Raw genomic sequence first — 14,823 nt, 5'->3', positions numbered from 1 at the left:
AGTAGGCAGGACTTTACCCTGGAGCAGGGGAACAGTGGCAGAGAAAATGAGGGATGAACTTGACCACAGCCCCTATTCCCCATCCCCACTGCTGGTGAAGAGGAGGTAGAGATTCTGGGAGTAGAGTTGAGCCTGGAAAAAGGGAGGAATGGGGGAAGTTGTTTTCAAGTTTTATTTTTTATTTCCCATTATCCTACTCTGATTTGATTGGTAATAAATTTAATTACTTTCCCCAAGTCAAATCTGTTTTGCCCATGACTGTAATTGGTGAGTGATCTCTTCCTGCCCTTATCATGGTTGAGACCTGTGAGCCTTTAATTGTATTTTCTACCCCCGGTCCACTTGAGGAGGGCAGTGGTAGAGCAGCTTTGGTTTTTGAACCTGGTGTTCAGCCCAGCACAATTCTGAATGGACCTCTACCCACTGGAAGGACTCCCAGGAGCACTGTGAGGCTCTGAAAGGAGGAGGTGTGTTTGTGTCTGATAAATAATTTATCTGAAACAGGAAAGTTACACAGTTCGCATCTAGTTGTCAGGCCTTGATTAGGTTCAGCACTGTGCTCTTTTAAGTGCCTGTTTTAAGACAGATATGTGTCTCTTGGCCTCCTAAAACTTCTGGAAAAGATCAGTTTTGCCAGTATTTCATAGGCTGTATGTGAAGAAATAAACTAGGCCAAATGTGGAAAATTATACAGTACTACAGGAAGCCTAATCATCATAATCCTTTCAAGTCCTTAGTGGTTTAGTTTGCTGAGTGTAAGCAATGCCCTTTACTCCTTGGGAATATATTGAGCAACAAGACAATATTTTGTATCTAAATAATAAATGTATCCATTTATTCTGTGATGCTATAAAAATGCAGTTAATGTTGCCAAAGGCTGAGCACCCTCTGTTTTTCAGTAAAGTCTTCTAGAGCCAAAAGTCTGAAAGAACACTTGAATATAAACTACGGAGGTATTCCCAAATGGGCAGGATACTGTATGAATAAAATTATTGTGGTATGTGGGATTAACTATTAATTTAGAGAACAGAATGAAGGTGAGAATTGTTCCTTCATTGTGAATTTGTTTTGTTTTATTCAGTGTTGTTTGTTTGCTTATTTGCATTTAAAACAGAAGCCTCTTAAGTACTAATATGCATGACATTTCAAAAATAAAAAGAGCTTTAAATTCTTTTTTTACCTTTTAAAATTTATTTTAATTAAGAACAAACAGCTGAGGAATCATTTTTTTCCCAGAGCTTCATTTTTTAAGTAATCAGAGGATTAATAAGAAACCATTATCTGAATGTTGTTACTGAACACAAGCTAGTTGAATATTCAATGCAGTTGCTGTAGTTGCAAATTTTGCAGGCTAAATGAGAATATTTTATATGTGCACAGCCCAAGGATTAAAAACACCAAGATCAGGAAATTAAAAATATGTTTTCTGCATGCCATACTACTTTATACACTGCTCTTTTGGTCTATGTATTTTTTTAATTGTCATGCAGACAAAAAAAAAACAATAAAGTGATTGTTGTAAGTCACAGTACAGTTGTGAATTAAACTATTGCAAATACTTCCAGTTTTCTGAATTCTGTATATACAATTATCAAAAACCTTTTTCATTACTCATATAGTTTCCTGAGATTGGTTTTTAAGAAAGCAGAGAAAATCTAGAAGTACCAGTCTGTTTGTTTTGAAACCTGCCTTGCCATTTGAAATTTCATAGCGACTAGAAAAGTTCCCTGTGACTATTAGGAGGTATTTTATGTTTTGGCCATGCATGTACACCTTTGTCATATTTTATTGTTTCAGTTTCTTTGGCCACATTTCATGTTTCAGATGTAATCAATGACGATCTAATTCTTGAGGCTACATAAAATATTTTTATTTGAAAAACTTTTAGTGTGAATCATGTAATTTCATGTTTTACATTAGTTTTAGGAAACAGCCCCAAAAGAACCTGAAGATCAAACCAGGAATGTTAACCAGTTGCTGTTACCCACACTACCTTTGCAGTGCTCCTTGTTTTTGAAGCTGGACCTGCCTGGTTCTTAATGATTCTAACTCTGATTAGCATTTGGCTTAACTGAAGAGAAGATGTATCTGGGGTTAAGGCATCAGCTTAGTTTATAGAATTTGCATTTCAGTTCTCTTTCAAGTTTTTATGGTTCATGTTTCTGAGACTTCTTTCCTGACACCTAATGGTTAGAAAAAAATTGTTTAGTGAAACAAAGTGTCTGTAAATCATTAGAAGAACTAAAACTCATCAAATATAATGAGGGCTTCCACAACAACTCTCCTTTTTGCCGCACTGAAGACCTTGCCTTCTTCTGGCTGCACTGCTCTGGCATGCCAGACTTCCCTTGCTCTGCACAGTGGTATCTGCAGAGGTGCTGAGCTGATGAGGATGGTGGGAATTACCAAGTGGGGCTTTTCCCTTACACTTATCTACCAGGTTCAGAATACTCTGCGTGTGTGTGTTGCATACCTTAATAATGTGCAAGTCTGTGAAAATATATTTCTATTTGTGTATAGTAATATCTATTTTTAATTTTCATTTCTAAACATATAGAGAGAATAGCTCTGTATCTTACTTAAGTTTTGATGAAAAAAAATTTACTTGCCTAAATGATCTGTAAAGTACTAAGTAAAAATTAAAGACTTAGCTAGCTTTTCCTGTGAGAAGCAGTTAGTCATTTCCTGGTGCAAAGAATAACAAAATTACTGACTTTCCCATTATCTTGGCTCATTTTTGTTCGATGCCAGGTGGTTGCTAGAGTTTGACAAATGATTGATTTGGTTTCAAAGGGTGCTTGAATTGCACAAAGCATTTTTCATATTAGAAAAGACATGGTCATTTTTTTTCTACAGGTTTTAAGATTTATCGCCTCACCCAAGTGTTGTAAATTAGTTTGTTTGCTATTTATTTTCTCTGGATTGCTGTAATTCATGACATTAGTTGAAGGGCAAGTTTTACAGATGGTTGGAGGGATGGCCTTTTAAGCATGCACCCTTTCATATTTATTTATTTTTTAAACACTGCTACAGGACTGCAAGTCAGATGGGTAGATTGCTACTTCCCATTTACTCACCCTTCCTTTGAGATGGAGATCAACTTCCAAGGAGAGTGGATGGAGGTTCTGGGCTGCGGGGTCATGGAGCAGCAGCTTGTTAACTCAGGTACTGAAACTCCTTTACTTCATTGACATTGCTGTTAGCAAACACTTCCAGCTTCACAGCCTGGAATGCCCCCTCCTACCCTGGTGAGCACAGACATCTCCGTGGGGCAGCCACCACAAATGCTCCTCAGGTGGAATGCAGCCCTTGCCTGCTGTGATTCGAGGGTAGCAACTGAGCAAGTGACCTGAAGCCTACAAACAGAAGGCTTGCCTTTTATTTTGTGCAGTAAGGAGACAGACAGGTATCAGCTTTAAAAGAGAGCCTGCGAGTTAAGGCGTGCGGTGTTTTTTTCTTTCCCAAGAGACGTCCAGTGTTTTCTTAGTAACTGTTTAGAAGTATCAATAGCAAATAACATCCCTTAATATTTGGAATACCAAAATGCTCCTCTGTATCTAACGCATAGAAAGAGGAATGTGATAACCTTCAGATTGCTGTTTGGTTGCTGGGTAAATGGTGGGCAGCTTTTTTCCTTTGTTTTGTTGCTTTTCTCCTCAGGTTGGTTGCTTATGAGGTTGTAAATTGCATTAAAAGCAACATCATTTATTTTAATTTAAATTACTGCAGGGCAATGTCACCTGACCATTTTGCTTTCTAAAACTGACATGTAAGTATTACAGAAGGAGAGGAGAAATTGGTTGATTTTTCTTATTTTTATATGTAGAATTTTGCATGCCTGCTTTTTCATTTACTGAGGATAGGTGATTCTTAGTAAGCACAGGGCAGTCAACATGTGCTCAGTCCTGTGTTGTTCAGTGTCTTCCAGTACTGTTTAGTAGCTATGAGCCTTTTGGAATGTGCTCTATGTTTAATTCCAGAAAGTGGGCTTTCAGATAACCAGCGTAAATGTAACACTGTTGATTTTTTCCCATTGTTTTTTTAAGCTGTTGTTGTATTTTCACATGCTCTAAATTGTTCCTATTGAAGACTAAGTATGATAACTATGAATTACTTAATTTTGGCACCATTTACTTGGCACAGCATGTTTTCCTCAAAATTTGCTTGCATTTTAATGTGATCATTTTCCTTTTAGAAATATATCCTCTTCCAGAGTTTCCCCACAATGAATTAATGATTTATGCTAATGTTCTCTCAGGTTATTATCTTCATAGTGTGGTAAATACAATACAGCTTCTAATCAGTCTCGGAAGTGAAAGACTGCTGTGTAATATTTTTTTCCATTAGATGCAATGCACCAATGTCCAGGCTTTCTGCTTCAAAAGCTTTTATGTTGCTCAACTCTTATGATTAGGATCCTCTAATGGGTTTGAAAAGAGCTAAACTGTGTCTCAAAACAATTACTGTATACATTTGTGTGTGTGTGAATAGATGTACATGAAACACCAGAGGTTTCTACTGCATAGTTTTGGGGTTTTTAGTTTTTTTTTTCTTCAGCTTTTTCATGCGTGGGCTTCTATAGCACTTTCTCACCCTTGAAATTTCACATTTTTTAAGTGTTAGACCAGATCAGGATTTTCCAAGGGAGAACAGCTAGCCTCATCCTTAGTCATTCACTGGGTAATGGATCCAGTCTTCTGGACCATTCAGATTTTCCATGTTAGCAGCAAGCAAGGCTTCTGTTGTCTTGGCGTGTAGATAAGCAAGCATAATTTAGTAAAGGATGTAAGTATACCATCTTCATTAAAGCAATTTTAGCTATTATTTTTTAAGAGTCGTTTGCGTTCAGGAAAGTCTCCTGCAACAACAAAAAAAAATTGAAGAATATGGTGTTATTTACTATTTTCTAATAGTGATAATATTTCTAACAGCAATACTATTGTAAAAGAAAAACATAAATCCTATTACAATGTTTTTATGTAATCGTTAAAAAATACACAGTACTCAAAGATGGACTGCATTGTTAAGGGGTGATGTTACACATTACTCTGGCTGATGGTGTTTAACTTCCTGGCTTTGTGTGCTTTCTTTTTCATCTTTATACCTGAATACATAACTTTAATAGGAGTGCTGTGTACGAATTTCAGTTTAAAGAAAATGGGGTTTATTCTGGTTAATCCTTGGAAAAATCCAGAAACCTTGCAGTGTATTAGAAAGTGCTGTCATTTTTAGGTCCATGATGAGTATACAAGGGAATTTTGTGGCTCAGTAGAGCTAATTTCAATTAACAGCACCTAAGGTACGTATTTCTGTACTTCAGGAGTTTGTAATCTAAGATTTGTGAAGCTGGTATTCATTGGTAGGTGCCCAAGTTCCAAGTCTTTATGGAGTTCTGCATTCAAACCTTTGAATACAGGACGTTGCTTGCTCAGAGGCTGTGATCACTTAGTGTTGCTTAGTAACTGTGAAATTGGAAGCAGTTAGGGTGTGATCCTTTGCTGATGGAAATCAATGGCAATGTTCTCAGTGCTCAGTGTTGCAGAATATGTTAGCTGAGGACAGAAGCAAGTAAATTGAACTAAAGTTTACCTCAAAACCATGAGACTATAGGCCAAATACTGTAACAATATAACCTATCCTAAACGTTCTCCCTCGCACCCCAAAAAAACCCCAAAACAAACCCAAACCCACAAACAAATAACAAAAATAAGGTAATTCTGTAATTTTTTTTGGTAAGACTTCTCATGATGTTTTTTAACTCCTGAAGTATATAATAAAATAATGTAAGGGTGACACACCAGATCCAACCTCAAGTCCAAGGCATTGTTGTATCATGATGACTTCCCAAGCCAGTGCCTACAGGTGAGTAGAACAGGCATGGTTATACTGATCCTTCCCTGATACACTCCTGCAGCTGTTTCAGCTGTTTCCTGAGCTGAAAATGGTATGTTTGCCGTCAGTAGTCATTGTAGAATTTTATTCCATGCATTTGTAAAAATATTTGAGTCCTAGTAAACCTTTACTCTCTGCAGTGTTTTAAATTGCCTAACTTGCATAATGAATCACTTCTTTCTTGTTCTGACCAACAACTTAGAGATACAGTTAGAGCTTTTCTGTCATGCAAGAGGAGTTAGTGAGTCTCTCTTTCTTTTTCCTTGTTTAAGCCACTCAGTATTTGTTTAGATTTCAGTTGTAGGTCTTGTCATTGACTTCTTTCCAAGCCAAAGAGTTCTGGTCAGTCAGTCCCTCCCTATGTGGGAGCCTGTCCATGTGTTGGCTCTGTTGACTTCTGCCTGCATCTTCTCCAGGCTTCTTTTTTTCCTTTTCTTATAATTCTTAATATTGATTTTGCTGTGTTGACCTTTAATGAGCCTTGAGTTGAAAAAGAAGAGGAGGTTTTGGGATCATGACTGCTGCAGATGATGACTTTTGATTGCTAGTGGATGGTTGAAGCATCCTGGCACACAGCCAGACATTAAGCTTTGGGGGATAGCTCAGGTTGAGGTCTCATTTCCCAAAGTTATGAGTCATGGAGGCTGCTGTATCTAGTGTACCAGTAAGAGGAATTGCGAGAACTTTCCAGCTGTATGTAGATTTTTCTGCCTTTCACATCAGAAATTAACAGTAATATTTACCATCTTACAAAACTGATTTTATTTATTTATGGGGTTTAAAAGAATTTATTTTTTATTGTTAGCTTAAAAGCAGTAGGGAATGATGTAGAGGTTTGGAAGAGGAAATGTCAGCTGAATTTATAGCAAAGTTAGTTGTCCTAATTTCTTGTTAATTTTGTGAATATTTCTGATAGAGGGAAAATTGCTAACCCTGTCTAAGCATCTTCATGAATACCGTTGAACATGACAAAAGGAGCTTGTCATAAGTTCTTCAAATCATTGCTTTTGTTTTAAAAGGTGGAAGGTTGTTTGCCACAAAACCTGATCCTTGAAGTATAAGTCTTTGCCATTTGGAATCCCTTTTACAGATCAGTAAAATCCCTGTTACAGATCAGATCAGATCAGATCAGGAGTTCTTCCCAAAATTCAAAGAGTACTAGGCCCAGGGCTGCCACCTTCAGCCAAATACAAGGCTTAACATGTAGAACTTGTTTGGCTTCAATGCTGCTGTAAATAAATCTTTATCTTTCTTTACTCATTCATTGAAGTTCATCAAAATTGCTATTTGAGTGGAAGTAAGAACTTAAACATTCCTAACTAGTCCACTCCTTTTTGGCTTTGGCAATAGGGTTATCAGTCTGGACAGTTCTCAATGGACAGCAGTTTAACAGAAGAATTATGTCAATGTTGCCTTGCAGGCACAGGACTTTTTTAATTTTTTAATATGTTCTTAAATGAAATATTAGTTATGGGCGAGCTAGATTCATATATCAAGCAGCAGGAGGTATTTTCGACAAGCAGAAATCTAATCTCTTTCATCTATAGTTTTTTTTTCCTCTTCCCAGCTCTTGCCTGGTAAATTACATTAAAATGTTTGAGCAGATGGTGCATGTGGCTTCAGTCATGTGCCAGCCCATGTTCTGTCTTTGCTAACAGCTCTCTGTGGGGACCTTGAAATAGTTAATGCTGTATGTGTTTGTACGGATGTAGTGTAGAAGGGTAAATAGAATGCATTTAATGCCTGAAACCCTTCAAGGTGAAATTAAAGTTACAGAGTATTGGTGTATGGAGCTTCTGGGGCCTCTCAAGAGCATGAGGTGAAACTGTTGGATGGACTGGTTCTTTCCACAGGAGCACCCGAAGCGATTTAAATCTGCTGCATAAGTTTCACAGCTCTGCATCCCAAATCTCTCAGGGGTCAATTTAGGTCACTATCTGTCTGCTGCACAACCACACTACTGTAGGATCTTGACTCTCCCAGCCCTTCCTGTGCTTACCCCCCATGAGACGGCTCTGAGGTTAGAAGTGTCATCATTCCTGGCTTGTGGGCTGGAACTGAAGTGCACCAGAGGCTGACACACATGCACACTGCAGACAGAGAGTGCAGCTGCCTTGGTTAAAGTGAGCTTTCCTACTGTCATTTTGCACTCAAAGAGAATGAAGGTCTTCCAGTTGGATGGAAGCTTCCTTTTGAATGTGTGGAGCTTTTTGGATTGATCTTCTCAGTGGCCTCTTTCTATGTCTAATTGCAGGGGGAGCAGAGTATCCCAATTTAGGCAGATACCTGAAGGTAAGATGACTATCTCATGAAGGTACAGTGTCTCATATGAAATAAAATTAGCGGGAAATTAATTAATTAATTAATGGGAAGCATCTGAGTTTTACTGACTTCCCAAGGATTGCCTGCTGAAGAAACTGAGGTTGAATCCAAGCTTTATATCTCAGCTCCTGGGTCACCTTTGTCTCCCTCAATCCTAGTGATTTACCTTTGCACATACATATGTGTATATAAGTATACAAATAAATACAGAATGAGACAAAACAAATTGATGACCAATTAATAGAGAGTGAGGCATATTTGGCCTGTTTTAATTTTGGTGTGTGGTTTTCTATACACACACACACACACACACACAGACATACAGTGTAAATCAGAAAAAATTGATTGTCACATCTGGCTAAGATGAGAGACCTTCTGTTGAGCTGGCAGCCATTGGGATTTTGCATTGCTCAAACATGGAGCTGGTGTGGAGTTGTGGGCTTTTAGAGAAAGATGTGATTGATTTTTTCTCTCTGTTCTTCAGATGTCATACAGATACCCACAAATGTACAGATGTGGCACATCCAGAAATGTGTGTGCCTGAGTGCTGACTAGTTTATAAGGGCATAAGTAATAGGGCAAAGGACCTGATTTTCCCTGAATATCTGTTGTGTTCCACCCTGTCTGAGTGAGGAGAGGAGCTGTGATTGTAGTCTCCTGGGTGGCTACCAGCAAAACATGTACATGACTTTTAAATAATTTATATAAAGGCCTAGTCATGTAAGTTGAGGAGTGGGGAGTGGCAATTAGCTGTTCTTAGTTGACTACCACATCTCTTGACTGTAAAGGAATCATCTATAGCAAGTAAGTGCAGAAATATTGGCCACTTTCTTAGCATCTTCAGACTAATAATTAGTGCCACCCTCCTTTTTGTCTGCAAACATAACTGCTGGTTCCCTAAGCATCCTAATCCTGCAAAGCGATACACTACTTCTATGGAGTACTACAACATATTTACACATGAGCTGAGCTGTATATTGGGATTTAAATTTTGGCTGGATTAGATCTGGACTCTTAGGACTTCGGAGGTTTAAGTTTCTAAAGAGCACATATTTTAAAATTCGGATGACTCTTATATAGAAAAGTTATTTCTTCTAACTCCTTTCTACTCAAAGAAGAATTTTAAGAGAGTTTATTACATGTGTTTGTATGAAGATTGCTTTTTGGTGTTGATTTTGTTTCGGTTTCTTTTGAACTGACTGGAAGGAAGTCCAAGTCTTGCCTTGATAAGTAATCCGAAACACAAAAATGAGTTATACAGAGGTGACATTCATGTCAATCAAAGGGTGCATTGTTTTATTTGTTATTTGTTTCTCTTGTTCTGATGTCTCTGGCTACACCACCATGTCTGATGTGTGTGTTGTGTTGTAAAGTTAAATCCTGCCTCTGCCTTTCCCTTTACCTTGTCAAGATATTTTCCCTGCTGTCTTCTACTTAATTTACAACTCTATTTTTAAAGTTTTTTTTCTCATCAAGTTTTTCATACAGAAGGAGCACATAAAATTTTTGAAACGTTGCTTTCTCTGATTTTATTACCTTTGATAGATTCATTATCTGTGTTAAAGTTGAGATTCTTCAAAAGAATTAATGTAAGCTTGCTTCCAGTCTGTAGTGTTTGTATATATTGAACAAATACAGTATTCCATTTTATAGCAATTCTATTATGCCTCTTCCTGGGAAATGTGTTGTTTACTGGGATATCTTGTGGAAGAAAAAGTATAGGATTGATTCTTGGAAGTAAGTAGTTATTATAAAACTTGGATGGCCATTTGTGTTTGTGGTTTTATATGATTTTTCTGGCTTAGTGTTAAGAGTAGTAATGTCAGTAGATTTAGAGGATAATTTCACTTTCATGGTGCAAGATTGCATTTTTATTTGAAATATAAGTTTCTTGCCTTCATAATTTAAGAAACTATGTTGTCTTCATGCTTCATTTTCTCCTGCGCAAAAATGTATACGACAAAGGGTTAACTCAGCCTAACACAAACTTTTAAATCAGCAGGAGTGTTTATTTGATTGACTGACATATCTTTCCATTAGGTCAATAAGAGCTCCCTTCACCATATGTGAGGCCTGTTTTAGTCCATTTGAAATCTAGAAAAGAAATAAAGATAAGCAGTTGCACCTTCCAAAGTTTCTGTTGCCTTTGAAGCCGTTTGCCCATGTGTATGCATTGCTTTTCCTTCCCTTAAGTTTTTTAATCAAAAGTAAATTAAAGGTTTAGTAATTCACTATGATTTGTCTCCTTGGGATCCTGTAGGAGGACTAGAGCACCACACACAAGAGAAGGCTAAATAATGATGAATATAGTTTATTAAGCAGTTCCCAAGCAGAAGAAAGTGGTACTTTCAGAAACCTTGAAGGGCAATTTATGGCACAGAAATGGTGTTTCTCTTGGCTTTATTTATGCAAATGAAAATACATCTAAATAATACTATTGAATTACTATGCTGTTATATGGTGAATGCTGGATGTTTTTAATCATCCAGGAGTTGGTTCAATGAGCCTAATATAATTCCTCATCAGGCTGGGATACCCATTGGGTGTTTTTGTTGCATTGCAATATTCATTTTTGCTGTTCCCAGGACATTTACCAGGACTACCCATCTGAGGCTGGAGAAGAGATTTTATAGGCGTGTTTCTAACTCTCTCTGACTCTGATACATGAAGCTTAGATGAGACAGATTCAGTTCAGCTGAGATTAGATCAAGCATTTTAGGAAGTATTTTTCTTCTCTAGATCGCAGATGTGATCTTGATTTCTCATTTCTGGCAGGGGGAAGCTTTAGTTAGGGTACTTCTCTTGTGCCTGATTTCTTGTCTTTGAGGTTGGTAGTTGGTGAGAGGTATGGGTGAACACAGGTCTCCTGCTGGAGCTGATCATGCATCTCTTCCCCCTCTCTTCTCTGCAGGCATACAAAGAAAATAGCAAATCAGTGTCAGTGTGTGTGGGTGTTCAGCCTTTGGAACTCCATGCCATTTATCAGTGATGGGTGAGGCTCATGTCTTTAGAGGACAAGGGGTAGGGAAGGGAAAACCCATAGTTGAGAGAGAGTGGCAGCTTTCTAGTGCTGACAGTCTGGATGTGGCAGCAGACTAGGCTGAGCCAGTGGCACCAGCCTCTCATGGCTCATTGTGGCCGAGTCTGAGAAGATTGGATTGCCCAGCTGTCCATGTGCCAGTGCATACTGATCCACTGCTGACCACGCGGGTGAGCTGGGGAGCATCTGTTTGAATTGGCTGGGGACCACTGTTTGAATCACATGTGATCAGACACAGAACCGCTCAAGAGCCAGGTTTGGGCCACTGCTTCTCTGCCATTACTGCCTGCTAACAGAAAAACCTTGCATGGTGTTACAAACTCTAGCTTTGTGGAAGTATATGTCAGCCCCACTGGTGCCATTTCTGCTTGTATTACAAAGATGACCTTAGCATCAGTTTTGCTTGGGCTTTGTCTTCAGATACCCAGATTTATTTCCTGTTCATCATTCATAAACAGGAAGTGTCTACAAGCAGTAGTGAGGATAAAATCTACAACATGTGAATAAAAGAAGGTGATATTGAAGGTCATAATGCTGTCATGGATAAACATTTTTCCAGAGGGAAGGAAAGAATCTAGATCAGGTTTGATGCTTCTATGCTGCTGGAAGGCAACTGCACCACAGCTACAGAGAGGAGATAGCCTGTTCCAGGCAGTGTACCAGCTGGTTTGGGGCAGGATTTGCTGAGGTGAATCAGGGAAAAATGTCAGCCTTTTTTAACACTTTTACCCCATATAAATAACTTTACAGATTACTAATAGATATAGAAACAATATCTCTCTTTTCCCAGGCATAATGGATGCCATAAATGTATTCTGATGACTATAAAATGAGCATCAATAATAATTTTGAAAAAATTTCCTCGGCAGAGTCCGAGGAAATTTTTGTATGTAGCAACAAATGGAGTTTAATAGGTAATCATGGAAGTCATCTTATGCCTATTTTCTTTTTTGGCCAGATGGAGGGGGGGAAAGCACTTATTTGTTTCCTTGCTTTTGAGTTCATTGGGTTTATTTAAAAACTTTAGCTGAATATTTGAAAATCTAGTCAAGTTCTATAGTCTCTGGGTGAAAATATTTGCTTTATCAAGAAAAAAAAAGTTAAAAAAAAAAGACCCTAACTGGTGGCAGCAGTTTTAGAACTGTTCAAGTCCTCACCCTGCAATGACTTTTATTTCTACTTTATCTTAAAATTGTGGAGAGAAAGGAAAACGTAACAAAGGAGCATATTTTCCAGCCCTGGAGTTGCTCATTCAAAACTACCAGTCTTCTTTATTCTAATGACAGAGACTGTCACCAACATGGTAATTCAGAGCTTTTTCTGTTTTGGTGGGGTTTTTTTCCCTTCTTTTTAAAAAAGAAACAAAAGAGTAGATTTACTGAGTTTCTTTTAGAACAGGATTGACATGAAATAGCAGTGGGGATTATAACAGAAGAAAAGTTAGTAGGATCTACTTAAATAAGGCAAGAGACTCCAGCTAGGGCTTTGACTGTACTTGCTGAAAAGCGTTTAGCTAATGAATTATTCCAAAAGAAAAAGTACAATGAGGAGAATCCTTTTCTCATATTAGTTCAGAATTGCTTAGTATGTTTCAACAGTGACAGTCAAAGATAAACTCCTGACTGGGACTTCTTTTTTCATCTCGGGGAAATACAGTCTTAATACAATACTACTGCATTGTGCACAGCAAAAACTAATTGCCAGAATATCTCTGCTACTGTATTAGAGCTCATCATATCACAGTCAAGACAGGAGCAGAATTACTCAGTTTTCCAAGTGCTAAATTGCTTTATAGTCTTACTGAATAATAGTTGGTGATCTTAGAAAGAAAAACTCTACATTGCCTGTACTGCCACTTGCTGCTGCTATTTTTATTTATTTCCTAGGAGATGGCAGTTTGTGTTATACAGGAGAGTTTATTTTTGTTAGGGTTCTCTGCTTGCAAGATTGTCCTGTGCCCCTCTCATGGTCATTTATTTGTCTGGGTCCTCGGAGCTTGAAGGCCATTTTCAGAGGAGTTACAATAACTGGATTGCAGGGTTTGCACATTATAGGCATGTGAGCAATAGGAACAAAGAAAATGAGAATTTACTAGAATCACTTCAGAACAGGAAGCTGGAGCTCACTTAAGCCATATGAAGATGCACTTAATTGTGCCCTAGTTTTAGACAAAAGCTACTGTGGCTACATTGCTCTCAGCTTTCACACATCACTAGTGAAGTGGAGCAGACTGTGCATAAGCACTTGCTATATTCTGCATATGGCTGATTGGAGGAGCTGTTAGCAAACATTAGAAAAATGTTATAGCATCCTAAGTGGATACCCGATGTTGTTCTGTGCCATATATGTTGTTTTATAATAGTATCCAGGTGATGAGAATGACGCCCGGGTGACTATCTGCATTGCTTTAAATGCGACCCTATAAGCTGGTGTCCGAGTGGGACAATGAGTAAACTGCTCTTCTGTTGTGTATCACGTGATGCTGAGAAGACTGGCTTCTAGCTGAAAAAAAGTATAATTTGTACTGTTTCTGTTTCTATGCAGGTAGTCAATACAAAATGATTGTAGTAGAAGCTAGCCTGTATATCCTGGGGTGGAGAGAAAGAAGCACTCAATATGTGTAATTGTAATTCAGTGAATAGAAAATAGAGTGATTTTTGTGGTGCCCCATCAGTAGTTCTGTATGTCATCCTTGTGGCTGTCATAGAAGCACTAAGTCTTAAAAACAGAAGAGGAAAGACTAGGAAAGTGTGCGAGATCATCAGTGGATTCACATGACTGTTGGCTGATTTTTTAAAAAATAATTATTACGTTATACAACTTTGAAAAACACTGGTGTTGCCCTGGAGTTTTGACCAGATACTTTGAAGGAAGAATTATTTAAAAACAAGAAGGAGTGCAATTAGAAGATGAGATATAAGGAAATTTGGGTCATCTAACACCAAGCATAGGAGCATTTACAGTCGTAGTATAACCGGTCATTTCCCACTGACCACTGTGGCTGCTCTGATGTTGAACAGAAGATGCTCTCCTGTTCTTTCCTCTTCTTCATTGATCAATAATTAAATTAAGAAAAATATTTAAGAACCCTCAGAGCCCTGTCCCATTCTGGTGTTCTTCATTAAACTGATCATTGGGTTTTTCAGAGGAAGGGAAGGAACAGCAGTCACTTACAGTCGGCATGCCCAAAGCTTGAGATCATGATGGCATTGTTTTTGTAGATTAAATGAATATGGTAATTCTTAGAGGTAGAAATGCAGTTGCAATCATAAAAAAAAAAGCACATCCTTCACTTATTTTCAACAGCCAGCCTCCTGTCTTTTTTCTATGGCATGCAGGTGTGATACTGAGCAGTAAGAGAAGATCATTAATTCTTTCCTGAAAGGCTCAATTTTGAAAAAGCCAGCGTTCCCCTACAATGACCTTCTTGCTGCCTTATGATACTCTTCAGGAAGAGAAAATCAGCAACTTTTTCCTTGAAAGGCTCAAATTTGAAAAGCTAGAGTTCTCCTACAGTGACCTTTTTGCTGCTTTACTCCCATCTCCCTTTCATTATTTCTGTTCTCCTG

General features: G+C 38.1%; 1 protein-coding gene across 2 annotated transcripts in view; it reads left to right on the top strand.

Annotated features, from left to right (window-relative positions):
- FARS2 (phenylalanyl-tRNA synthetase 2, mitochondrial) overlaps positions 1–14,823 on the top strand; it is a 184,718-nt gene that overhangs the window by 14,860 nt on the left and 155,035 nt on the right. For both annotated transcript variants that reach the window (XM_062499199.1, XM_062499191.1), the window contains one exon: positions 3,034–3,165. In XM_062499199.1, the coding sequence (XP_062355183.1) occupies positions 3,034–3,165 (132 nt within the window). The remainder of the gene's footprint in view (positions 1–3,033; positions 3,166–14,823) is intronic.

This window comes from Cinclus cinclus, chromosome 1, assembly GCF_963662255.1.
Source record: "Cinclus cinclus chromosome 1, bCinCin1.1, whole genome shotgun sequence".
Lineage (NCBI taxonomy): Eukaryota > Metazoa > Chordata > Aves > Passeriformes > Cinclidae > Cinclus > Cinclus cinclus.
The sequence above is the reverse complement of the archived record's forward strand: the minus strand, read 5'-3'. Positions and strand labels throughout refer to the sequence as shown.